General features: G+C 45.3%; 1 protein-coding gene across 2 annotated transcripts in view; it reads left to right on the top strand.

Moving 5' to 3' along the window:
• Nucleotides 1–24,590, top strand: part of RAP1GAP (RAP1 GTPase activating protein) — a 278,140-nt gene that overhangs the window by 51,521 nt on the left and 202,029 nt on the right. For both annotated transcript variants that reach the window (XM_078642550.1, XM_078642551.1), the window contains exon 2: nucleotides 1,398–1,433. In XM_078642550.1, the coding sequence (XP_078498676.1) occupies nucleotides 1,398–1,433 (36 nt within the window). The remainder of the gene's footprint in view (nucleotides 1–1,397; nucleotides 1,434–24,590) is intronic.

Below are 24,590 nucleotides of genomic sequence, written 5' to 3'. Positions count from 1 at the left end.
ACAGATTCGGTATTTCAGAATCGGTAAATGGTATGTAGGTATTGATTCGGTAAATGTTACCGAATCGGTAAAATTCCGTAATTACCGATTCGGTATTTACCGATTCGGTAATTCCCATTCATTCCTATAGGCCTGGAGGCCCACATTAATGTATGGGAATTACCGATTCGGTAAATACCGAATCGGTAATAGGGGGAAGACTTACAAGGGTGGCAGGGTGTCACATTGACACCCTGTTACACCCCTGAATAGTGCATGGGTGCACATGTGGCACATATACATGCCCTAAGGGCATGTATGTCTGCCACATGGCACTTTTGGAAAAGCACAAATTTGCTTTTTCAAAGGTTTTCGATATTTACCACCAACTTTTAGTTGGTAGTAAATACCGAATCCTTAACTCAGAAATGCACTCACTTGAGTGCCCCCTACATTAAGGATTCAGTAATTTACCAAATCTGTATTTTAAGGAATCGGTAATTTACCGATTCGGTAAATTACCTATTCGGTAAATTACCGAATCTTTAAATTCGGTCATTTCGGCCATTACCGACCGGTATAGGGCTACCTACATCTGGCCCTAAGCTCCTTATTAGCAGATTCCTAAAATAAAAAAGAGAATTAAAATACTTAAGAATTTAACCCTAAAAATAACCACTGTGATACCCAAGACTGCTTCCTGTTTCTGCCACAACCAGTTTTTTCTGATAATCTTGTCTACAGGAATCTTTGCCTTAAATCTGCCACTGTTTGTGAGAGAAGCTTGCATTTCTGCTTCCTGCACTGTACCTGTTCTGTGTGTGAGGGAACTGTGTCCTGCTGCTGGCCCTGCTGTACCTGTTCTATGCATAATAGAAACTATCGCTACCTGTGCTTCAATTGTTTGCTGTGCTTGTTTGTTTGTATGAAAGGGAGCATTTGTTTGTACTGTATGTACTAAAGTAGTCTTTTCTGATGCTTGCACCAAAGATGCTTGGCACGCTTCTGCGTTTCTGCGATTCTCTGACTGCTCATGAAGGAGTCTTGTACAGGCAATGTCCTTGGTGTTATTGTGATTGTATATTGGTCATGGTGTACCAGCATGCCGTCTCTTTGACTTTCCATGTTGAAGTTCCGGTGAGTGTGACGGTTGTCAACACAGACTCTTCCTCTAGGTTCCAAGGATGTGAGACGTTCCTGCTGTCTGACTATAACTGCCAATGCATCGTCAGAACATCAAAATGGAACAATAAAGAACACACTATCTGCCAGAGCAAAATAATGATGTCAAATGTTGTTATTTCTTATGCCCACTTCCATATCCAACTCCTACAAAAAAGCAGTGTTGTTTCTAGTCATAATTCTGGAATTAGTATGCTTGTAAATTTTAAAATCGTCATTCTCTTTTGTTTTTTCAGAACTCAGATTTATTTGAAATGATTGAAAAGATGCAGGTAAGTGACTTTAACCCTGTTTTGATGAGTGTTGCAGTTTAGTAGTTTCCCAGTGATGTTTCCCACAATGCATTGCTAGATAAATCACCAGGCCTGTGGAAAAGGGATCTGTCTTTGCTACAGAGCACTGACCGATAGGTTTTGCCAATATTGTGCTTTGTTTTGGGTGGATGCACAGTGACCACCTTGTTATGGGGTTAAAAAAAACTAAGAAGATTCATTACAACATAGGCACTATGCATGCATGTTATGTTGATTTTAAACTCCATTACAGTATAATCACAGTGCGTAAATCTGCAAGCGCAGCAGTTTTTATGCTTTATTGACACTGCATTACAAGATGCGTCCCATGCATATGCGTGCATTCTTGGATTTGCAAAAAAGCACGAAGAATTCCATTGAAAAATGGCTATTGTATATGTGTACACATGTATGGAGTTCTAGTTTGGAATGGTTTAACTTTGCCAATGCTTGTGAAGCAATCTGGGTAGAAAGGAGTATTTATTATCTTAAACCATTGTTTTTTAAATATAATACGTACACTACAGGAAACGCTATGAAATTATTATTCTCACTTGCTAGCCCGGATCTTTGTTTCTTCACCGCAACCTTTATTTTAAAATCTATTACAGCAAGAAAAAGTATGGATTTCAATTAAAATCTTAAGATTAGATATACTTAATATTATATGCACCAACTAAGTAAACTGTATGGTATGCACTTCCCCTGTTGTTTGTAACTTTTATACGTGCAATGTTGTTACTTGTACACTTTTATGATGTTTCTCTACAACTATCGAATAAAGTTTATGAAATGAAATGAGTAGTGGACAGTGGGGGGCAGGGGGACCAATGGCAACCCGGGGGAGAGGTTACCAAAGGATACTACTTATGTCCCATATAACTTTCTACAGAATGCCTATTGTAAGGAAAACCCACCCAGCCAATGCCAACTTAAAAAAAATGCTAACAGCCAATGGCTGAAGGGGGAGGGGGGGGGATGCTGAACTAACTTCTACTCATTTTCTGTACTATATATGTGTACGTAGTTGTACGTGTAGTGGGAACATGTGGTCTCTGACAAACAGCTACAGATAATAATTATAATAGTTCATTTGTAGAGTGCCTGGCTACCCCCAAAGGTGTGTCCCCGCGCTAAAAGCACATCAGCAGGAGTGATAAACAAGTTATCGGACTAGAGCTGGTATAACCATGTTTTCAGGCCTCTACGAAAGGTGGGTTCAGATTTCTCTGCACGTAGCAAAAGCGGGAGTGTGTATCCGTTTTTGGCCGCTAGATAGCCAAATGAGCGAGCTCCCATCCTTGCCTTTCTTATCCTAGGAATCTTAAGTAAATGCACTCCTGTCGATCTTAGCTGACGACTAGGATTGTGGGGGGGAGGGAAGTTGTGCAGGTAGCTGGGGTCTTTCCCTTCTATGCTCCGAGGACAGAAGCACATGGCTTTGAAATTAATTCTCTTCCCAATTGGTAAACAGATGGTCTTAGGTGGGACCTAAAATAACCCAGGAGCTTTCTATGCCTGATTCAAAAGGTAACTTACGCTTACTGCTACTAAAAAAAGTAGTAGGCCCAGGAGTACATATGGGCAACCACTGGTACTGCAACACACACCCATTGAAAATATTGGAGGTAAGAGGGGTCGTGGCTGAAGCAGTAAGAGGGCAGCCACACTGTATTACTGCTCCAGGTCTCAGAATACTCTCCCTCTGCCAATGGCCCCTGCCATGCATGCCCCAGGTACGCTACATGACCCTGGTAGCCACTGCAGGAGGGAGACGGCCTAAAGTGGCCAGATACGGCAGGAGGTACCATCCAGCCCAGCTGGGTCACGGGGCAGGGGAGATGCTAAGCAGTGATGGCCTTGGCCGATTTGGAGCTAGGCCGGCACGCTGAACACCTGGGGGGTAGCAACACCCCCCCGCCATCACCCAGAAAAGCTAAAAGTGTGGACGGGCAGCTGCCTTGGGCCTGCAGAAGGTGAGTTGGAGGCCCACAGTGGCCCATGCCTGCCACTTGGAGGGCCGGTGGAGAGAGGGCAGAGCTCTCACATGCAGCCTGGTGGTAAGTCGATAACACAAGGCATCAAGGGGACCGCCAACATGACGGTGGGGTCGAGAACTGGGTTTACTACCACTAACGGCCATAAGAGCCCCGTGGGTCCCAGGCTGGGTGCCCCCTTGATGCACTTACTCCAATCCACTGACCTCGTGCATACAAAACCCTCCCACTCCACCAACTGGATCTGTGATGCCCCGAGGACTGGCTCCATTGTGGCTTTGGCGCCAAAACCGTGGTACCCCTGTCGGCATCCCACTGATTGCACCAATAACAGCACCTATTGGCATGCCAGCCACAAAGAGGAGACAGTGGCGATCCCTGGGTGGTGAAAAGCAACCCTCGCACCATCGCTTGAGTGTCTGTTCCGGTGCTGCTTCAGTGAGAGGATCTGGCGGGCCTGGTGTTGCTGTCAGAGCGCTGTGGTGCACCATTGGTGGTAGAGACCCTGAAGTATAGGCCTGGTATTGCTCGTGCCCCCCCTGAGAGGGGGTCCGGCGATACCAGCTTACAAATATGACCAAGGTCAAACTGGCACCATTCCAATGCAAGCTGGAGAATGCAGACTCAAATGATCCTGGCAGGCAAGCTGCCTCACACGCGGAGGCAGCAGCTCACAGCCCGGCGATCGACAATGAAGCCCTCCTCCTTGCCAATTGGGAATCAAGAACCGCACTGGAAACTAAAATTGATGAGGTTGGAACAATTGTCGTGCTCGTCCGGCAGGCCCTTCAAGACACCTCGACCCAAGCGGTCGAGGCTGACGGTCACATCTCAGCCCTAGAAGACACAGTGATGGCACTGCAGTAAACAGTTTGCAAACTACAAGTGACAAGCTCCAAGACAGTAGCAAGACTGGAGAATGCTGAGGGGCGCTCATGCCAACCCGATATATTCCTGCTTCCTATGGAGGATCAGATCTCTTTTTGCTTTATCATAGAATGCGCCCACCGAGTGCTTGCGAAACTACCTCGCCCACCGGGTGCCTGCCCTACAACCTCGCCCGGTGTCCCACCGTGAGCAATCATCGCCCACTTGCTCAACTATTTAGACAGGGACTTAATACTGAGCATGGCTAGAACCACAGATGACACCCTCCATGAGTCCTCGAAAATCCTCATCTTTCCTTACTACACTAGGACAGTCCAGGCACAATGGAATTGTTTGACCAAGTAGAATAGAAGCTGTGGGCCATGGACCTGAAATATATGTTCCACTTCCTGGTCAAATTGAAGGTCCTCTTCCAGGAACAACAATATTCTCTGATCACCCAGATAGGGCCTGACAATGGCTAGATGAGTGCCCCCTGGGCAAGGGCAGAGGTGTCTCAAGGAGGGATTCCGAAGGGAGTTTGTCGGGTATGAACCTATGCAGGCACTAGAGACCCAGACGTCCACACTGGAGAAGACAATCTTGGACGCTTAGTTAACAGCTTAGCTGCGGCCGTTATTTTGGCGCAGTGCTGGGCGTTCCAAAGAGTGGGCGGGCTGCGTCAGCCATTGAACATTCGCAGCACCAGCCAGGTAGTGCTCCGAACGTTCAGCGGCCGACGACAGCAGCAATGGGGTTAAACCCTCACAGCACCACCAGTACAGCATGCGGCAAATTAAGAGGAAACCGGGGGGGGAGGAGCCAAGATGGCGCTCGGAGCGGACGTGTAGTCCCTCGGCTCCCGGGACCGTCTCCGCCTTCAAGTCTCTCCTGCCTGATATCCTGTAACGCAGTGGCTGATTTCGACAGCGGACGTACTCTACTGACCCGCCACGAAATCCTGACGCTTTTGCTCCTTGGCAAGTCGGAGAAAAACTTGGACGCAGTTGGCGGCCCGCATCAGCGTACAGACCGGGGCCTCGCGTAACTATCGAGGCCGGTCAACAGACGCGCTCTCCCGGACTTGGGGACGGTGAGGTCCCGATTGGCGGCTTTCATCGGCCAGCGGACCCCGTGCTCGCATCCTGCTGCGCTTTTGGCTCTGCGGTGACTGCGCCAGTCTACAACTTTGACGCTACGGACACTCGCACTGTGATTTGTGTGCTTATTGCCTGCATTTCGCCCCGCTATTGCCGCTGTACTTTCGAGCTGGCCGAGCAATCGGAACTAAGCGGACGGCGTATTGGTCGGACTCCACTAATGTCTGCGCCCAGGCTCAGGCTTCTGACATCGTAGCACGCCTGGTTGTCCTTGTATGGTGCGCGCCTGTTTCTACCTGGGGTCTCCCTGCCCGATGCTATGGTGGACATCCTGCTGTGTGTCGTAACTGTTTGGCCGTGATTGGTGTTTCTTGCCTCACTGAATGGGAAACATGCCTGATACATTGTGTGCTCCCTCTCACAGTTTTGGGAACGTTTTGGAAGCGGTCCTCTCCTTCCGATCTGAGGCTCTACGCTCTGGCTGCGTCCTGCTGGACAAAATGGAGGGCATCCTCGGTGCTTCGATTTGTCCTAAGATGGCCAACTCGCAGGGACTCGGCACCGCTCCTGGTTCCACCTTCGCCTGTGCTCCGGTGGCGCCCACTGGAGTCGGTGGCGCCCTCGTGACCCCAATTCTGTCGTTGCCATCAGTCACGGGAGAGTGGCCCCCGAAATCGTGTATTCTGGAACCTTTGCCACAATGCGAGCCCTCCCTTCTCGCAATGTTTGCTGATCCCCGAGACTCGCCCCGAGGAGAGTTGTGCACGGCGCTTTCCCTCCCTGCCCTGGCTACCTTCGGAGATTTTGAGATGGCATACTCGGCGCTCCCTTTGGTACTCCTGGACTTCATTGCCCTGCCGGCACCGGATCCCCTACACTGCTTTTTCTTTCCTGAATTGCCGTCTGCATCCGTATCGACTGCACGGGTTTGCGGTGGTAGGGATAAAACGGGACAAGGATAGACGCTTCCGTTATTGGGCTGATGGATCTTTGGTTACTGCTCATGCCGGATGGGGACATATTATTGGTATTCTGTTTTATGTTCTTGCCGCTGTGCTCCTTTCTGTGCTCTGGGACCGTGCTATGGCGATTGGGCTACTGATTCCTGTACTTGTGCCATTCTGGTGGGTGGGACGGCGAGGGATCTAGCTTCTTTGAGTGACTCGGACATGTATCGTTGGGGATGGAAGATTATATCGGGGGCTTGCGCTTGGTTTGGGTGCTATTGCCTTACATATATTGCGCGCTGCTGCTGCGCCTCCACTTTTTCTGCATATTGGACATATTATACCTGTTGAGCGTCAGACCGCTGTGGGAACTATTGGTACAAAATGGCGGAGCTGGGGGACGGGTTGTGGGCTCCTCCCCACTTTTCTTTTTCTGAGAGTGTTAGGATTCTCTCCTTTTCTTACTCTCTATCTTTCGGGACTCCTTTTCTTGGGCGACAGGCACACTGCTAGGGGGGGTCGGGCCGTAGCCAGCTGCAGGGGTGCAGGGTGGGGGGTACTTAGGGGGGGGGGATGCTTTCTTTTTGTTTTTTGTTTTTCATTTTGTTCTATGGGCCTACTATTCTTTTTCCTTTTTTCCTTCCCTGGGGTTTAGACGCTTCTTTCCTTGGTGCCTCGCAACGACTTTGGTGTTTGTTTATGCTTCAAGATTACCTATCCTGATTGTTTTATACCGATGTTGTCCTGTTAGCACCGCGCTCTCCTGTTCATGTCTATTCTACAAGGAACACTTTTAAAACTAGACCTCCTTCCTTCTGTAATGGATCCTTCGTGCTTCAGTAATTGCAATGTATCGTATGTGTGAGCTCCTGGGCTTCTGTTGATTTGTATTTGCCTTTTCTTTCAATAAAGGTCTTTAAAAAAAAAAAAAAAAAAAAAAAAAAAAAGAGGAAACCGGGGGACCCTGGTGGCACAGTGGCTGACTGTGGGCGTCAGACCAGGGCATGCACGATTGATCACTCGGTGCTGCCCCATATCTACTATCTCTATTCTAAGGAAAGTTTGAAATGTTTAATGGGCGACAGATGCTTTCAGGGGGAAAGTGTAGAGAGAGGGGGTAGTTGGGGGGACTCAGGGACTTTGTTACTGGTTACAGGTGTTGTTCTTCATATGTGGTTTAAGTGTTTATCACACAAATCTCTTTATTCGATCATCACTGACCCATCCCCATACAACATTTCGACCACCCTGATGGGCCCACAACTCGAGATACTAACGTGGAACGTTAATGGTTTACTAGGCAAAATCGAGAGAGGTGCAGTCCTCCAATATGTTAAATGACAAGCCCCAGCAATCATCCTCCTACAGGGGGCCCACTTATTCGGAACGAATTTCTCCATAGTTGCCTGCTGTGGTTACATTAGAGTGTCCGACATGGAGTACGCTGGAGGAGCAAGAGGGGCCACGATCCTTCTCCATCATACATGCCCACTACCCATCACCAAGTCCCACCTAGGCACACTTGGTAGATATATTCTCCTTGAAGGCACCAAAGATGGGTGACGGTGGACAGTGGGCAGCGTCTACGTCCTACCGGCCCTCATTAATACCACACTTCAAGACCTATTGTCTGCCCTGTCACAAACTCAACCGGGCATATTAATACTGGGAGGAAACTTCAACAATATTATGGACAGGTTCAAACACACTTCCTCGACAGCCCTCTCAACCCTCACATTTGCTCTCAGCAAATGGGCTCGTTCTATGGGCTTCAGAGGCATATGGCATAAGTGGTATCCTCTAGATTTGAGATTCACCCACTGCTAGGCGTCATACAAAACCCACTCTAAGCTCGACTATTTCTTCACGTAGACAAATTCCCTATATTTAATACACAACGTTCACATCCTCCCATGGGGCCTCTCAGACCATGCCTCAGTTAAGTTACACCAGGGAACGGTGCCCCACAGGGACAGAGGTGTTTGGAGACTTAACGCCTGGGGGTTCCAGGATGACACACCGATAGATCTACTTAGAGAAAGTAATCACAGATTACTTTGACTCAAACTAATATTCATTAACTTCCCCCACATCCTTATGGGAAGCATTCAAAATGGGTGTCAGAGGACGGGCGGACATGGCGATTCACCTGCACAAAAGCCACAAAGAACAGGAGTTTATACTCCTTGAATCCTAAATATTAGCATTAGAACAATTGACTGATCGCTCCTCCGAGCACCATCAATGACTAGGAGACTTCTACAAGACTCTAAAACTGAAGCTCCTTAACTCGGCCTGTACAGCAGCATCTCTTGTCCACTACCAATTATACGAACATGTCAACAAAGCCAGTAAATTATTCTACTGACTACAGAAAAAGTCCTCATATAATCCTGAGGAAACTCACCCCAACAGCAGACATACACACAGCTCTAACAAAACCGCGGGGGCCTTTGTGATATACAGCCACAACTTATACAATATATAGAAGCCCACCCACAGCAAAAAACAATCCATGCAATAGTCTAAGGCCTCCCCATTTACTCCTCCAAGTTGACATTTTTAAACTGTGTGACTCCCTACTGGCACCTCATTTATTGTTTCTCTTTGAGGAGGCAGGCTGTACTGGATCCGACCACCCAACCTTAAAAATGCCACCATTACCACTGTCCTCAAACCCAACAAGCCACCACCTCTGTGTTCCTCATACAGGCTTATCTCACTCTTAAACACAAAAGCAAAACTATTGACCAAAATGATGGCATCAAAACTGGCCACGATTATCAACATGCTGGTACTCGAGGACCAATATGGCTTCATGCCCGGTTGGAGCACCCAGCACTGTTTACGTAGGCTTCAAACAGCCCTCTCCCACCTTGAGAAGCTACTGGGTCCAGGAGCACTGTTATTTGCCGTTCACAAAGCAGCATTCAACACACTGTTATTACCCGACTCCAGAATGTGGATCGCTTCCAGCTTCTTCAAATACCTGGGGATGCACATTACTTATAACCCGCAAACGGCATGGGACTTAAATATTGTCCCGATCCTAACATGCACCCGGACAGACCTAGACTCTTGGACCTCTCTCCCTCTGAACCTCCCAGGACAAATAATACCCTATAAGATGCTAGTTCTCCCCAAATTTTTATACGTTCTACAAAACCACCCATTCAGGCTCCCGCCCACTGTTTTTCCAAACATACGATCCATGTCGACCAGGTTTTACTTGCCGGACAAAACACCCTGGGGCAGTGATTTCCAAGGTATACACTGCTCCCACTTTGATATTGTTGAGATCCACATTAATTGAACATCTTCAAGCAAACTGCTGTCTAGCTTGGACATGGCCAATGATTGGACTTAAGCTCCTGGCATGATGCCGGTTCCAATTTATGATTGTGAATACCCTTGCCTAAACCATTCATTCACCTTTTAATGTATCCCTTCTGCTGTGAAGTGCTCTGATGAACTGGTATATTTAAGCTATGTCTATATAAACATTACATTAATAATAATACAGGGCTGATGAGCAGGTAGTGCAGAATAATACATTTTGCACAGACGTCCTTGTGCCACGATACGCGCTCCAAGTTGGCACAAGGCTGCAGAAACTTTAGCCTCTTGATTTCCGGTTTGCATCCGGGTTGTGTGTGACTCAAGTTACCAGCAACCACACGTCATTAAAAGGAACCATCCAAGCATGAATGCCAACTAACCGTAGTCAGCTTTCATGAAGGGAGCAACAGGAACAGGGAATAAACAAAACTTTAAAACCCTTGATGATGACTTTCTGTCGTTTCTGCTTCTTCTTGTTCCCTCAGACCCTCCAAACCGAATAGGAGACTCTAGAAAGACTAATGGTTAGACAGTGAGTCAGCCATGTGATGTCACTGGGCGTTCAAGGCAACTCTGATGACACTTCTGCTAAGTTGGACATTTTATTCATTCCTCATCCTTGCATCCAAACCAGAAAAACAACCAACCGTTCTTCCCATTTGAGAAGGTGTGACTTTCATCTGGATCTCCAGAGTTAAGCCACCCCACTCATGGTACATAGCTTTGTCAAACAAGTTTTAACCACTGGGAGTGTTTGACATCCGAGCCAAACTTTGGTGCCAGAGATCAAAGATGCAGACAGTGTCAATCCTGTTTTAATAGAGCTAGAGTCAAAACCTACGAACACACATAAGCCTTATGCCTTCCCTAAATGAACAAAGCGAGAGAGAGAGAAAGAGAGAGAGAGGGGTTGTCTTTCTCTTATGTTCCATTCCTGATTCAGTGTGGATCTTTCCAGAAGTGCTGCATCTTTAGTGTTATGTTACCTGTGGTAGACTCCTGAGCTCCTCCAACCTAACCTAATGCACTTGGAGTGACTCCTCAGTCAGCAATATCAAATATTTGCATTCAGCAACTCTGCATATCCAATGTGAGTTCTGGGATATGTTTGAAGAATCCAGCTGCTACAGAAAGAGAATACAGCGAAGTGATAACCTTTAGCAATTACATTGAATTTTTTATTGTAATTGATTACCTAAAATTATCACAATAATAAAATAGATAACATTTATTTCTGGTAAACAGAATAGAACTCATTTGTAATCATAATGATATAAAACAGGAGAGATGAATCTACTGAAATATATCAACTGAAGCAAAAGTTAAAGCTACTTTCAACCACTTTGCATTAAACCATATAAATATGCATGAGATACATCAATATCATCACATTGGGGAAATCACATCCAATCGTTAGGTAAACGACCACTAAAGAGGCCGACGTTCGAGGATTTTGACTTCCGAAGGCAAATGTTTTAGGGGAGAGACAGGCAAAAGCTTGTTTTCATGAGTTAGAGACTTCAAGAGCTTTCTTAAGATATTGTGTAAAACTGTCCCCGCGTTTTCTTGTCTTAGGCGGCAAAAGTCACTAATTAAGCAATAGATCAAACGTCATGATCTTACTTCCTGCAGGGGTACAAAAAGAAAGCAATAACGAATACACTTATTTCTGTTTATTATTTTTAAAGGGATACGTTAGACACAAAGGGGGAGCATGGTTCACAGCTGTCGTTGATATACTTAGCACTTCATCCTACCCTTGTAATACTCCCAAACCACACATGACAACTCTACTTGGCTCTTCATTTCAGCCTTAAAACCTTTGTTCCTGGAGAGGCTCCCAGATCGCCTTGCTGTATATTGGACGTTGGCTCAAAAAGCCAGATTCTGGCTTCCCTGTTGCACACAAGCTTTTACCAGACCAAAGCTCCTTAACCCTATAACGCTACATTAACACATTAGGCTCTAGTCTGATCTGTGATTCAGCACAGGAATGTAGTGGTGTAAAAACTGTGCAAAACAGAGAGCAGGGCACAATGTCAAGCCAATATGATAAATTCTCAGATGGTGCTTGATAGGGTTATGATCAACCTATAAGTTCGGGCTTGACTATTCCTATTGGAGCAGGGTGAATACTGATTTGCCTATGGTTGGGTCAAAACTGAGGTGGCATGATGGGCAAAAGAAAGATGAGTTCGAATGCTACCCCAAGCGATTGCCAGTGGTTAGACTTATTTCAGACAATCCCCCTAGCACCTTTTGTCTGTTTGATGTGACATTTAATATTTTTTAGATAAAGATGGGGGAGAAAGATAGATTTGTCAGTAACATCCGTTTTACAACTGTGTCCGCAGCATATTTCCCCAGACTGTGTTACATAATAACATTGATGGATTTGTCAATTGTACAAGCACCTTTGATTGCCTCAGGGCTCATTCTCATATGCTGCTTCTCTATGAGGGGCACAGTGCAATTAATTGTTTCTTCCCCTATCATTTAGAGATGAAGATGAAGTTACAACTATTGTCTGAAGCCATATTTCTAGTTCACTGATATAAAAACATAAATTAGCGGTTGTTCCCAAAAGATGGCACAATTGTTGGAGAAAACATCGAATAGGCATAAACAAAATACAGTAAAGTATCCAAAAGACCAAAGCAGATGTACAGAACTGCATGCCGAAACAAAAGACTATCACATGCTGAGGTATTACATTTGTGTAGAAGAGTCACTCTTAGAGCAGGAACAGCAATAAAGGATCTAAACTAAGAGCATTATTTAGAGGGCAAAAAGCAAAGAGTATCAGGCTGACCAACCCACCCCTCTCCCCCAAACACACATGCGTGACAACATTTTTTATTAAATGCAATACAATTCTACAATGTAACAACTCTTGACTGGTGACTACTAAGTACCACCTTCAAAGTGACCCCTAAAGGAAGAATGAGTTCCAGAATCACAATCGTGAGGAAGGAGATCCATTCTACGGCATTAACAGATGCCGCCTTAGAGCAGCTAACAAGGGTTTGTGGCTTCCAAGCCAGAGAGCTATATACAAGGCTACTGCCGATAGAAGCTGAGAATTTGCCAGTGCTATGGCTGAAGAAATATGAATGCCGGATCTAAAGATAGAGCACACCTAGGCATGACCTGAGAGAAAGCACCGGGGTGTTCCCTATACAGCTCCCCAAGAGCAGCAAGACCCAGCAACTGCACTTGAAGGCCCACTGGGTAATGGACAGTGAGTACAGGGGTCACCGGTATTCGCGGTGGCACTTTGCGGAGAGTACAAAGAGTAATGGCCATAACACCCTCCCTCATTGTTTCTTGTTTTTATCACTTTAAAGTCTGCGTTCAGTTCAGTTACCACACCGTTTTTTGGGACTCACTGCAGACTGCTCGGATTAGTGAATTTATGTTGCAATGAATCGCATAACTTTACAAGGAAAAATATGCCAGGTTGACATTGGTCTAAATTGACAACTCTAAAAACTTTTTTTTACATTGAAACTAGCGTTTACCAGTGCTGTACCCTGTTGTCCACTTTTAATATATTTTTTAATGATTTCCCAGATAAACTTTCTTCAGCACCTCAGGATGTACCAAAGGTGGGCAGTACTCCGGGTTGCGTTCCACTGTTTGCAGTTTTAAAGCACTAGACAGAAAATACGTTACATGCTTTATAAGGGCATTCCAAAAATGTTCCAGAAAGGCTGATTTTTAATTCCTTAAAATATAACATAATGATCATCTGCCCTTTTATACCCGTACCCACCCCTTTCAGTCAGTGGATGAAAACCTGCAGCTTCCTAGTTCTTCAACCACACCCATCAGGGTTTCTGCTTTAGCCTCCTTGAATGTACCAATGGAGTAGAATAATTTATTTAACATTGGCTAGAATGGCAAGTTGGATCTCAAAATCCTATTGGGGCTTTGAAGGTCACTCTGCCTCAAATGTACTAGTCGTCCACCTGGTCAAATCTGTCCCTGTAGCCTCCTATGGAGCAGAGTTATGGGGACACTGGGTGCATTCTCATTTCTGGTGCCTTTCTGCCGCTTCCTTTAACTACATGAGGCTTTATGGCGGAGGCTTCTGGAATGCACCAGTGGAGAAGAAAGAGGAAACTTGACAAGAATTGACAAGCAGAATTTTAAAAATCCACTGGGACTTTGAGGTCCACTGTAAGATCTAGGGTGACACTAGGTGCATTCTAATTCTTGCTGCAGTTAGGGTCAGAACACAAATGGCACAGCTGATGCTAGGATCTTGTCCTGTCCCATACATGGATCACCCAGACTGTACACAATACCCTACTGGGTCAGACAAAGAATATACTCACAGACCTGGAGTATCCATGGGTCTACAACAATGTTCCGTATACTGTAAATTCTGAACGAAAAACAACACTGAGATAAACGCCGAAGAAGAAAATATTCAATACATTTACGGATTCCCATCACTCACCAAACCTGGTGACATGCTTCATCATCTGGGTCTCCTCTTTTCAGTCACACTAGTGACCCTAAGGGCTACAACCTCATCATAGTGATGGGGAGCCCGAGGCTGTTTTAGTATCAGTCTATAAACTTTTACCAGATCAGATTAGTTAAGTGTATCGGAGCTAAGTGCAGTGCGTGGGTGAAAAGTGAAATTAAAATTGAGTTGCGACAGACTCCATATTTATTAATATCTCTTGCAATTCAAATGAAAAACCGTGCAAAAGAGACAGTTTTACCAAATAGCTGTCCTAAGTATTATAGAAGAGGGAGTTGCTCATAACATCTTAAGAGAATTACTACCCATGGGAACAAGATAGGAAAATAAAGTTTGATATGCCTGAACTCGAAATATAACGATGCATCTTTTAGTGAGGGTGATATTTTCATTCTGGATTTGAAAATACCACTTTTAGAAAGTAGGTATTTTCTTGCCTAACCATCCAGTGTGCCTCTGCTAGTTTGTATATTGACTGTCTGGCTTTGGAGTGACTGGGACTGGGGATGTGAATTCTGTTCAGAATGCCACTTGGGGGGCTTAGGTGTGTCATACCTTTCCAGGGTGAGTCAGGGCTGGGCTGAATAGACCTGGGCTGCATTCAGAATAGGGGGAGGATATTTCTTTCACACCTGAATGGGCCTGGTCTGCCAAGGGCAATGCTGTCTCCGCATCCTGCCAGAAAGCTGCACCAGAGAGGACAGCACTGGTTTTGGCTCGGGCAAACAGCTTCTCTGCCAGAGAACAAAGGATTTTCTGTTATAAAAAGAGGGACCCAGACCCCAGGCTTTTCTAGGGATCAAGCGGAACCATTGCCAAGGAGAAGCACGGGAGAAACTGAGAAGGAATACTGCCCCTGTGCTGTTTGCTGTCTGGGGTTCACCAGCAGTGGCTTATTTATGCCAGGGAAAGGGAAAATAACTTTGCTGTTTGCTGAGTCACCTGCTTGAGGAAGATCTCCAAGGGCTTTAAGAAGAGCTTGCCTCATGTTCTGAAGTCTCTGGGACATAAAGACTTCACCCCAGCTCCCTAAACTTCCTTTCTGGGAGTTCTGACCTGCCAAGAGGTGTCTAGCTGTTCTGGGTCTCAAGAGGTTGTTCTGGCTGTTGAGAGCTGGAAAAGCAATGCCACGACAAGAAGTGCGACGCAACCATACCTGTTTCCGACGCATTGCCGAAGAAACTGACAGAGCGCCTGTCCGCGGCACAAGAAATTGGCGCAATCCACATCGAGTGCACCGGTCTCCAAAGTCCAAGATCGCCGATTCCGACGCAAGCCCTGCTGTGCAGCTGCAAGAACCCACGCATCGTCCCGATTGTCGCATCTCATCGAGGTGCTAAGTCTGTTGTATCGTTGGGGGATGCAGTAAGTAACTGTAGGTCAGATCCCTACGCAGTAAGAAACTGCCACATCACCTCCTTTCCGGTAAGGAACCGACGCCTCGCCTCCCCTGCGCAGCCGTAAGGAATCGGCACAACACCGCCCCCAAAGCAAGGAACCCACACATCACCTTCCTTGCGTGTAAGGAACTGATGCATCACCTTCACTGCGACCCTTTTTGTTTGGGTGTCCGACGCATCCAAGGTACTTTGTGTGAAAAGTGTTGCATCTGCAATTTTCTTTGAACTGAACTATGTCTACCATTGGAAAGTCATGTTTTTATTACTGTATTGTGGATTTTTTTTGTCATTTTTGGTCTTGTTTGGTTTAGATATAGATTACTTATTTTTCTAAACCGGTGTGCTGTCCATTTGTAGTGTTTTCACTGTATTACTGTATGTGTTCACAAATGCTTTACACACTGCCTCTGAGATAAGCCTGTCTGGAGATCGTTGTTGCTGAGGAGAGCTGGTTAACAGTCACCACTTGACCGTAAGGAAATATCTATTATCGTGAAGAGCTGGTTGCCGGCTGGTGCTTCGGGTTGACGGGAAATGCATGGTGGTCATTGCTGACACGAAGAACACTGTGTAGGTGAAGACTGGAGTCTGTAGTCAGGGAGTTTACATTGGCTCTTGGATGCAGGTCTGGCGTTGGTCTCGGTGAAGTCCGCTCACATTTGCAAGGAGACCAAGGATGGTTCTTTTTCGACACGAAGAGCCCAGAGCCTCTTGGTTTTCACATGGAGTCAAGTTCTTGCAATTTGTAGGTTGGAGGAGTACCCTCTAACACCGACCAAAGGTTCAGAACCTGCTGGTGCACCTTTTCGGGTTAAGACTTATTTCAGCAGAGCCCAGCAGCACAGTCCAGGCAGGTCCAGTTGGTGCTGGTCAGCTGGCAGTTGCAGGGAAGGACTCCGGAAGCTTGATTGTTCCTGTAGCTTTAACAGGAGGACAGACAACTGACATTTGAAGTGACTTATGGGGTCCTGGGTTCAAGGCAAGCATGTGCTGACTCCATTCTTGAGAAGGCAGACTTCTGCTGACTGGGATGGAGACACTTTGCTACTTGGATAGTGTTCTACCGACCTCTGCTGATTTGGTTTCTGTTGATGCAAGTTTTGTCCTGGGCCCTGATGACATTCCGATCTCGGTATGTCAGACTTGTTGGAGATGCCACATTTGTGCTCTTGGCCTCTTCTTTTTATGAAAATGTATTCCGTATTGTTTATTCGTTTGCATGGTTTTTAATTGGCCTTGTTTTATAACTTTTAGATACTGCTTGATGTGCTAAAATGTTTACGTGAAACGTAAGGCTTTTAAATGTGTGTAAAGCACATCTTTTTATATATTATTGATTATTTTTCTTTGAGTCGTCTCCTTTTCGACTGGTGGGAGGTGTTATGTGTCTTGCATTCAGCTTCCATTTTTACTCATGTTTTAGCTTAGCCTCATATCTGCAGGCCCGGACTGGCCGTTGCAGGCACCGGGCAATCCCCCGGTCGGCTGCGAGGGTGGGGGCCGGTTTTGTTACAGGGTCGTTTTTTGCAGCATAACTGCAAAAACGGCACTGTAACAAAATCGGCTGAAAACCGGCCCTAGCAAAGAGCGCGGTCGCACCCCCCAAACCCCCCGGGGGGAGGGGGGGCCGGCCGAGCACTTTGCCAGGGCCGGTTTCGGTTCCCAGTCCGACCCTGCATATCTGACGGTGGTTTGCACATGTTTTCGTATTGCGAGAATGGCCCTTGCACGCACTTATTCTTGATATGCATCATCACGCTGTAGGTCTGCCCAGCCAGTTCCAGGGACGCACAGAATCTGAACTTGAGGTATTGTATTACTTTTTGTGCTCGCGAGGAGACAACCTTCTGCTTTATTAGAATTAACACGCTGTTCTAAACCTTTGACACAGTTTGATTAGCTTGTGGTTTTATTATTTATCCATATTCCTGTGGAAGTCGGGGAGAGGTGCACTTCTGCCGAAGTTATTTCGGAACGCTGCATAATTATTTAGTACTGCTGTCCCTGACCTTTATCATGAGAAGGAAGATAGCTGTACACTCGGTGGTGCATCCGTGGATGCACTGAACCTGGGCTCCTAACATACACTATCAAGGTATGTGGTTAGGCCATTCTTACAAACCATGCAGATGGGTACTCCAGAAATGCTCTTTTTAGCATAGAGACTAACAATAGATAGGAGTAACATTAGCTACGTTATGAACAATCACCATGATTGAATTGTTTGTAATTTTCACTATTCTAACAAAGCTCCTTACAATAATTTGTCTAATCTTTCTTACATTCACAGTTCATGTTTTATTTGTAAAGATTAGAGCTTTTCAATAAGTGTTTGAAAATGCAACATTGTGTTTTTTCTTTTATGTCACTTCGGGCATGCAAGAGTTATAAACGAAAGGGTAGATCCGTTTCCATGATTTCCTTGAGAACCTGAGATTCATGTTCTAGGTTACTAACAACATATACAACTCTGTGGGTTTAGGAGTTCGATTCAATACTGTGAGCTAGCCGAACAGACCACCAACAACTGATTATATAAGAAGACTCAGTCTCTGTATTATCAAGTTTTGTTGTTCTAAATACTCAGTCCTAATAGATTAGTAGGAACTGTATAACAGCCCTTTATCTGAATCTTCTCATGGCCAGGAGTGTTTTCATGGACAAGGGGCTCTGATGGTGTCACTTTAAGACCAAGTGTCAGCCTGTGTGTAGAGGAGTCACCCTCTTTGTCTAACTCGGAACTAGTTTTGGTGAGTTCCTGCCTTTCCCCTGGATTTAGCGCCAATCTGCCTAATGTAAAAAAGGCCAGGCAGGTCCAGTTGTGAACTGCATTTGCCAGTGACAGTGCAGGCACCTTCAGAAGTCAGGATAGGGGTGGGCACAGCTCTCTGGCAGCCCTTTGAATCTTGGACCGGGTTGAGTGCTACGCTACCCCCCTGGCCATTCTGTTCAAGAGAGGAACACCCTTCCCCACCCGAGGCACTTTTGTCCCCTGTCTCAAAGGAATACACAACACACCACCCGGAGAGTCATTAGCCGTCATATAACCCTGGACACTGGCAGAAAGACACGTTTGTTTTAGGCAGAAAAGCCAACTTTATAAAAATAGCATTTTCAGAATGGTAATTTAAAATCTGACTTTACCATAAAAGAGGATTTTATGAGTGGAAGAAATATTTCTCTATCTGCTCCCAAAGGGAATGTTTCACTTATTAGGTGTAATAAGGTAAGTAGATTAAATGTACCAGCTGGGGTATACCATTTTTAGCACGTTTAGAAGGGAGAGCATAAGCTCTCTACCACAGGTTAGCAGGAGTGAAGTGCATAAAGTCCTAATGGCAACAAAACGGTTTCAGCAAAAAATATGGTAGTGAAGGCAACAATTTGGAGGGATACAACGCAATAGATGGTCATTTCCTACAATCAGTCATAGTTGAAGACCTTCTAATGTCATTGAGTAGATATCACAAACTCTCATGACCTTGACTGTATCAAAAGAATGCTGTGACTTATGTATTGCCACTCTTAAGTAAGGGCTAGAGTCTCGCTATGATTGGCCTCAGGTGAGATTTTGGCTGGGACTTGATGCATATGACCTGACTAAACAACAAACTGTTGAGAGAAAATAAAGTGGCCTAAAATTCCCAGTAGTATATATCCACCTAGTGCTGATCCTGGCTTGCGCGTTCTTGCATTCCAAAATTCTACTGTTATTATGGTGGATCTACTTCCTTGGTCATTTGCTTTCAACACAAAACCCTCAACCTTTCTCAGTTCACTTTCTTGCCTCTGTATTTTCTGCACACTCGTCCTTCAAAGAACATCTCCGGTGTTCTAGGTCAAGATTAATGCATGTACAAGGAAAGTTCTGCTAGGCAACTTGTAATTCGAGCTCATCGTCTCCAGAAACGGAGGTTTTGCTCGTCTATTTATTTGTGGGCTGAATCCACATTTCATAATGCCTTCTGTTTCTAATTGCGAGAGATATATGGTTCTTTCTTGGTAAAGGTATCCATAATTTGTTAGTGTTTTATTTTTGCATTGCCCTTTTACTGTTTCTATTTTTTTCCTCACCTGGAGAAGTGGCACTGAAGTAGCCAGATTTATCTCTACAAATTGCTCATCTACCAATCAAATGCTAGCTTTTAATAGCTGCAAAAGGGAATAAGAAGGTGCTAATCAGCAGTCCTATTTTTGAAATGGTTCCCTCCTAAGGATTCTGTATGCATTGCTTGCAGTGTACTTCCTGGTCCCGGGGGATTTTGTATAACTATGGGCTCTGAGCAGTCTTGTGTCGTTGATCAATTGTCCAGCTGATATTTAATCAAAGAGATCCATCAACGCCAGTCCGGTTCAATTCTGTGCGACTGCTGCACGCAAAACATCTCCCCAGGCAAATTTGACAAGGTCTGTAATGACCTCCAATGGCAAGGCACTGTCGGTGTAAAAAACTAGCCGACATCCAACATTATCTGTGAGATGGTGGTGCGAGGCGGTGCAAGGTAATGATTTATATTTCCGCGCATAGAAACACCTGTCAGATCCTTCTTCTCCAGTCTGCTGAAAAATGTGCTGGAGGGGCGGAGTAAAGGCCCAGGCGCTAGGACTGACCATGCAGTGACTGCATAGGAGAAAGATATAAACAGTAGGAAAGGAAATCAACAGATGGGAGATGGGATGTGACGACTTGCTGACAAGAAGCCGGCGCAAAAGCAAACACACCAGCTCAGAGTCAGGTGATACTGATACTGGGGACAGTATTTCTCTGGCACAATTACTGAAGCACAAGACAGATGGATCGCAGGTTTTAATGGAAGGGCTCAGGTTCGGAACCCCCTAGGGAGTCCTGATACGTCATTAGCAGGAGACACGTTCAGAACATCCGGGACTAGAAGAACTTGAACACCTCACCTGAAACAACAGATTAAAAAAAAATATATTGTTATTGTAATTATGGAAGCTCACACATTTAAGAGGAGATTGCAAGAGCTAGTACTGCTTACTGAGACCCCTCTTCCAAACCAGCGGCGGCTCTAGGCTCATGGCGGCCCTGGGCAGGGAGCGTAGGTAGGGGGCCCCGGAAGAGGGGTTCCGGGTGGGGCGGAGCCCCACGGAGCTCAGGAAGGTGTTACAGAGCCGGAGGCCGCCAAATCCCTGCCAGGGGCCGCCACGCAAACATGTATCCATCCTCAGAGGATTATTATATTAAGGATATATATTGGCGTGGTGGCCCCTGGGGTTTGGTGGCCCTGTGGAGGTGCACAGCTTGCACATGCCTAAGGCCGCCCCTGTCCAAACCATTAAAAAAGCTGCATGCAGAAGACTTCTGAACACGAGCACACACTGCAGTGAAAGTGAAAAGAAAACCCAACAATCCCTTCGGTGGAGAGTCACAATATCCAACCCTCCATGGAGCACGCGGTCAGGGGCACTACAGCCATAAACAATGTACACAAGGAGAAAATGTGGACACTAATTTCAGCCACTTCAATTAAAATACTCGGGTGAGGATTGTCAAGGCCCCACAGCTACTCTCTAGTGGAGCCATGTCCTTTAAGAAAACCCACACAACCTGTAGGTGGCTTTCTGCACACTGAGATTCCCACCACGGTCATAAGAAGCATTGGCAATAGAAGAGGTCTGACTATTCTGTAATGCATAGTACAGATAGGTAGTGGCCCCCACAAACCCATGCATGTAAATTAGTGAAGAAGAAAATGAGGCTGCTTCACCTGCAACATAATTGTGTTAATTGCACAATGTGTGCAAAAAGGTGTATGTCGGGGGTCAGTAGTATTAACCTTATTAGATGCAAACAGACAATTAAAGCTACCTAAAGCCAGACTCTAAAAGGTTCTTTATCTGCTCCCGCCTCGTGGGTATATGGTGTAGGACAGGATTCTTGGTTGATTCTTTTACTCCTTATTCTCAAGGCCGTTCTACTTTCCTCTATTATTTTCTCTGTTTTGGCATAATGCACATGTCTACACATATAGTGCTCCATTCTTTTTATCCTTTCCATCATTTGCTAACCACTGTCATGCTGGTGTTTCTGTTTGCCTCTCTGCATTTTAAACAAGGGTAGCTTCAAAGATGGTTAGCTTCTCACTTTCTCTGCCCTTACCCTTTGAAAAAATATATCCTATTATTTATTTCCTCCATGTGGCTCAATCTACTTTTCTTTCAGTATCATTTTTCTTCCTTGTGTCATTGCCTCTTCCACCTCTGTAACATATGCATTATCTGTGACCCCACTCTTACTTTTTAACAATAGTTTCTCATACATGCTTCAAACACTACAACATCTAGAAAATGTGGCGTTGTCCTTCAGTTTGCTCCAGCTAAAGGTTCAATTAATTCTCTGGTTCTATAATGGTTGGACTACTCTACTGCATGTAAATGTTCCCCAATATATTTTGCATCCATTTGAATCGATTCTTCTTTTCTCCTTTGACGTACTTTTTTCATCTCTCCATCTGGACTCATATCAGAACTCAGTTATCTTATTGACACTTTTTTCTTATCCGGAAATGCTTTCAATTTTGCTATTTATGTATTCTTTTCAAATTAGCTTAAGGCCTGGGTTCTACTTACCTTTTTGACTTGAACACACTTTGTCAACTGACCATAATCGATGCTCAGCAGTACAAGGTCTTCTCTCTAACACTTTCCTCCATTTGCTCCCTCACATTTTACGTCTTTTGCTTCGCCGGCCTGAGGCTCTGGGGTGAACATTCTCCTACTGCAGCAATTATTCTCATTATTCCTCTTCAGAAATGCCTTAAACCATCTGTTTGGGTTATCCTTTCCTTAGTAGTTAGTGACTTTTTGTATTTGACCTCTTTAGGCATACTTCTCTAAGGTTCATGGTTTTTATTTTGCTATACCTGAATTTTGTAGTCTCACATTTTGTTGCAATGTTTTGAATAAAAGTGCTATGTAAAAATAAAAAAGTATAAGAGTGTCACAGCCCCTCTCGTGCTTAGAAGGAACTTACACCTGCCCTTCACAACCATACATTTTATGTGTTGCCAGGTTAAACATTGTTTTACAGTTGCTCAAGGATTTGTGTCTACTTCAAGACAATGGAAGTTGAATTCGAAAATGCTTTAAGTGTCCTCAGCGGATATATATCCTGCATAGATCCGGAGCATTATTGCTTGCAACCAATGACATAATTTCTTCTAGAGAGAGATGATTACATTGCAAACTCTGTATTTTCATGGGGTATGTTTACTGGTAATGGCAGACAGCTCTGATGTTTTACATTAGTGTTTTGACCCATGTGATAGCTGATCAAATCTTTCAGCAGATAGGGAATACAATAGGTTTTCATACAAAAGGAGGTAGGCCCTTGTCATCTACCTCACTTAGCCCCAATAATCATATGTATGTTGGCTTGTTATTGTTTTTTAGTCTTTCCACAAGCAAGAGTTATTCCGGTAGTGGTTTAGAAAATGAGATTTTATTCAAGATTGTAATAATAACATCAGCAGTGGCATGGACATTTTATATCACCTTTATTGTTAGACTCTTTACAAATAGGAAACATTTGAGGAGCTGGTGAAGTGTTCCATGTATGTGTCTGTCCTTTAGTCCCCATTGAATTCCAGGTCTCCCTGCAATACAGACATGTCTGTCAGTGTGCATCGAGTCAGTTCATTTTCTTTTCCATTCATCACTCTCTACCATTTTCCCAAAGACAGCCACCAGAGCTTCTACTCGCCTGCAATAAAGAAGGTTTGGTCAGTGTACCTACCGTCAGGTTTTTAGCTTCTCTTCAACTGCATGAATTAGGCCCTTTAAATAGTGAGTTATTCCCACCTGATCCCGCCTCGCTGTTACACTACTATCTCTCCAAGAACTGAAGAAGGGTAAGGCTAGCTTCTCCTCATTTGCCCTTCCTTTCTTTAGATTGGTTTTCAGGTTTTGATCAAGCCACCAGGGTGCTCCTAGGCACTGCCCCTCCCTTAGTAAAAAAATCTGTTGGTCACAGTGGAACCCAGTGGCCATGATAATAATAATAATAACCAAGTTTATAAAGCGCCTGGTTACACTAGAAAACAGTGTGTCCCCGCGCTGTGTAGACTCAGATGGCACAGACTCACCTAAAATAGCAAAGAGATTCTGATAGCGGAAGGCACTTCGGTACTCCCAGATTATTTAGGGAAGAGGTGAGTTTTTAATTTCAGCCTGAATCTCATCTCTGATGGCTCCATCCGGAGTTCCAGTGGCAGCGCATTCCAGTACTTACTGGCCAAGTACCTAAAAGAGCGACCCCCCATCCTAGCTCGATAGATGCGGGGAACTTGGAAGAGCATACAGCCCAGCGATCTTAGCTGACACTTTGGTTGATATAAAGGATAGCAGGCTTTGAAGATAGATAGGGCCCTTGCCCTGTGCAATGCGGTGCGCAAGGCAAAGAGTTTTGAACCTAATGCGTTCTCGAACTGGGAGCCAATGAAGTTTAGCCAGAGCTCGGCTCCCAGAAGACTTTCTTGAAAGATTCAGCGCCAGTCTAGCAGCCGCATTTTGAACACCCTGCAAACGATGAAGCCCCTTTTGGCTCAGGCCCACATACAATGAGTTGCCGTAGTCAAGATGTGGGGTAAGCAAAGTATGGATCAGAATTTTTCTACTGGTCGATGGAAGGAGGTCCAGCGTTTTACGTAGGCATTTTAAGATGCCGTAGCATTTGCCTGATACCGCTCTAGTATGGTGTTCAAAGGAGAGGTTAGTATCCAGTTTGACCCCCAGGTTCTTTACCTGCTCTAGAGGGCAGGGAGGGGGTCCTAATTCCGTAGGCCACCAGGCAGAGGACCAAATGGAGGGGGATTTCCCCACCACATGGAGTTCTGTTTCGTTTATATGGCCCTTTTGTAAAGACTGATTAAAGGGAGATTGGGCCAGCTCCCAAAACCCTCCATGTAATGTTGCTGCCTCAACCTCAGAGTCAGTGAACTCAAAGAGGCCTGCAAAACACCTCTCCAG

This window comes from Lissotriton helveticus, chromosome 5_1 (assembly GCF_964261635.1).
Source record: "Lissotriton helveticus chromosome 5_1, aLisHel1.1, whole genome shotgun sequence".
Classification (NCBI taxonomy): Eukaryota; Metazoa; Chordata; class Amphibia; order Caudata; family Salamandridae; genus Lissotriton; species Lissotriton helveticus.
This window is presented reverse-complemented; position numbering and strand designations above follow the sequence as displayed.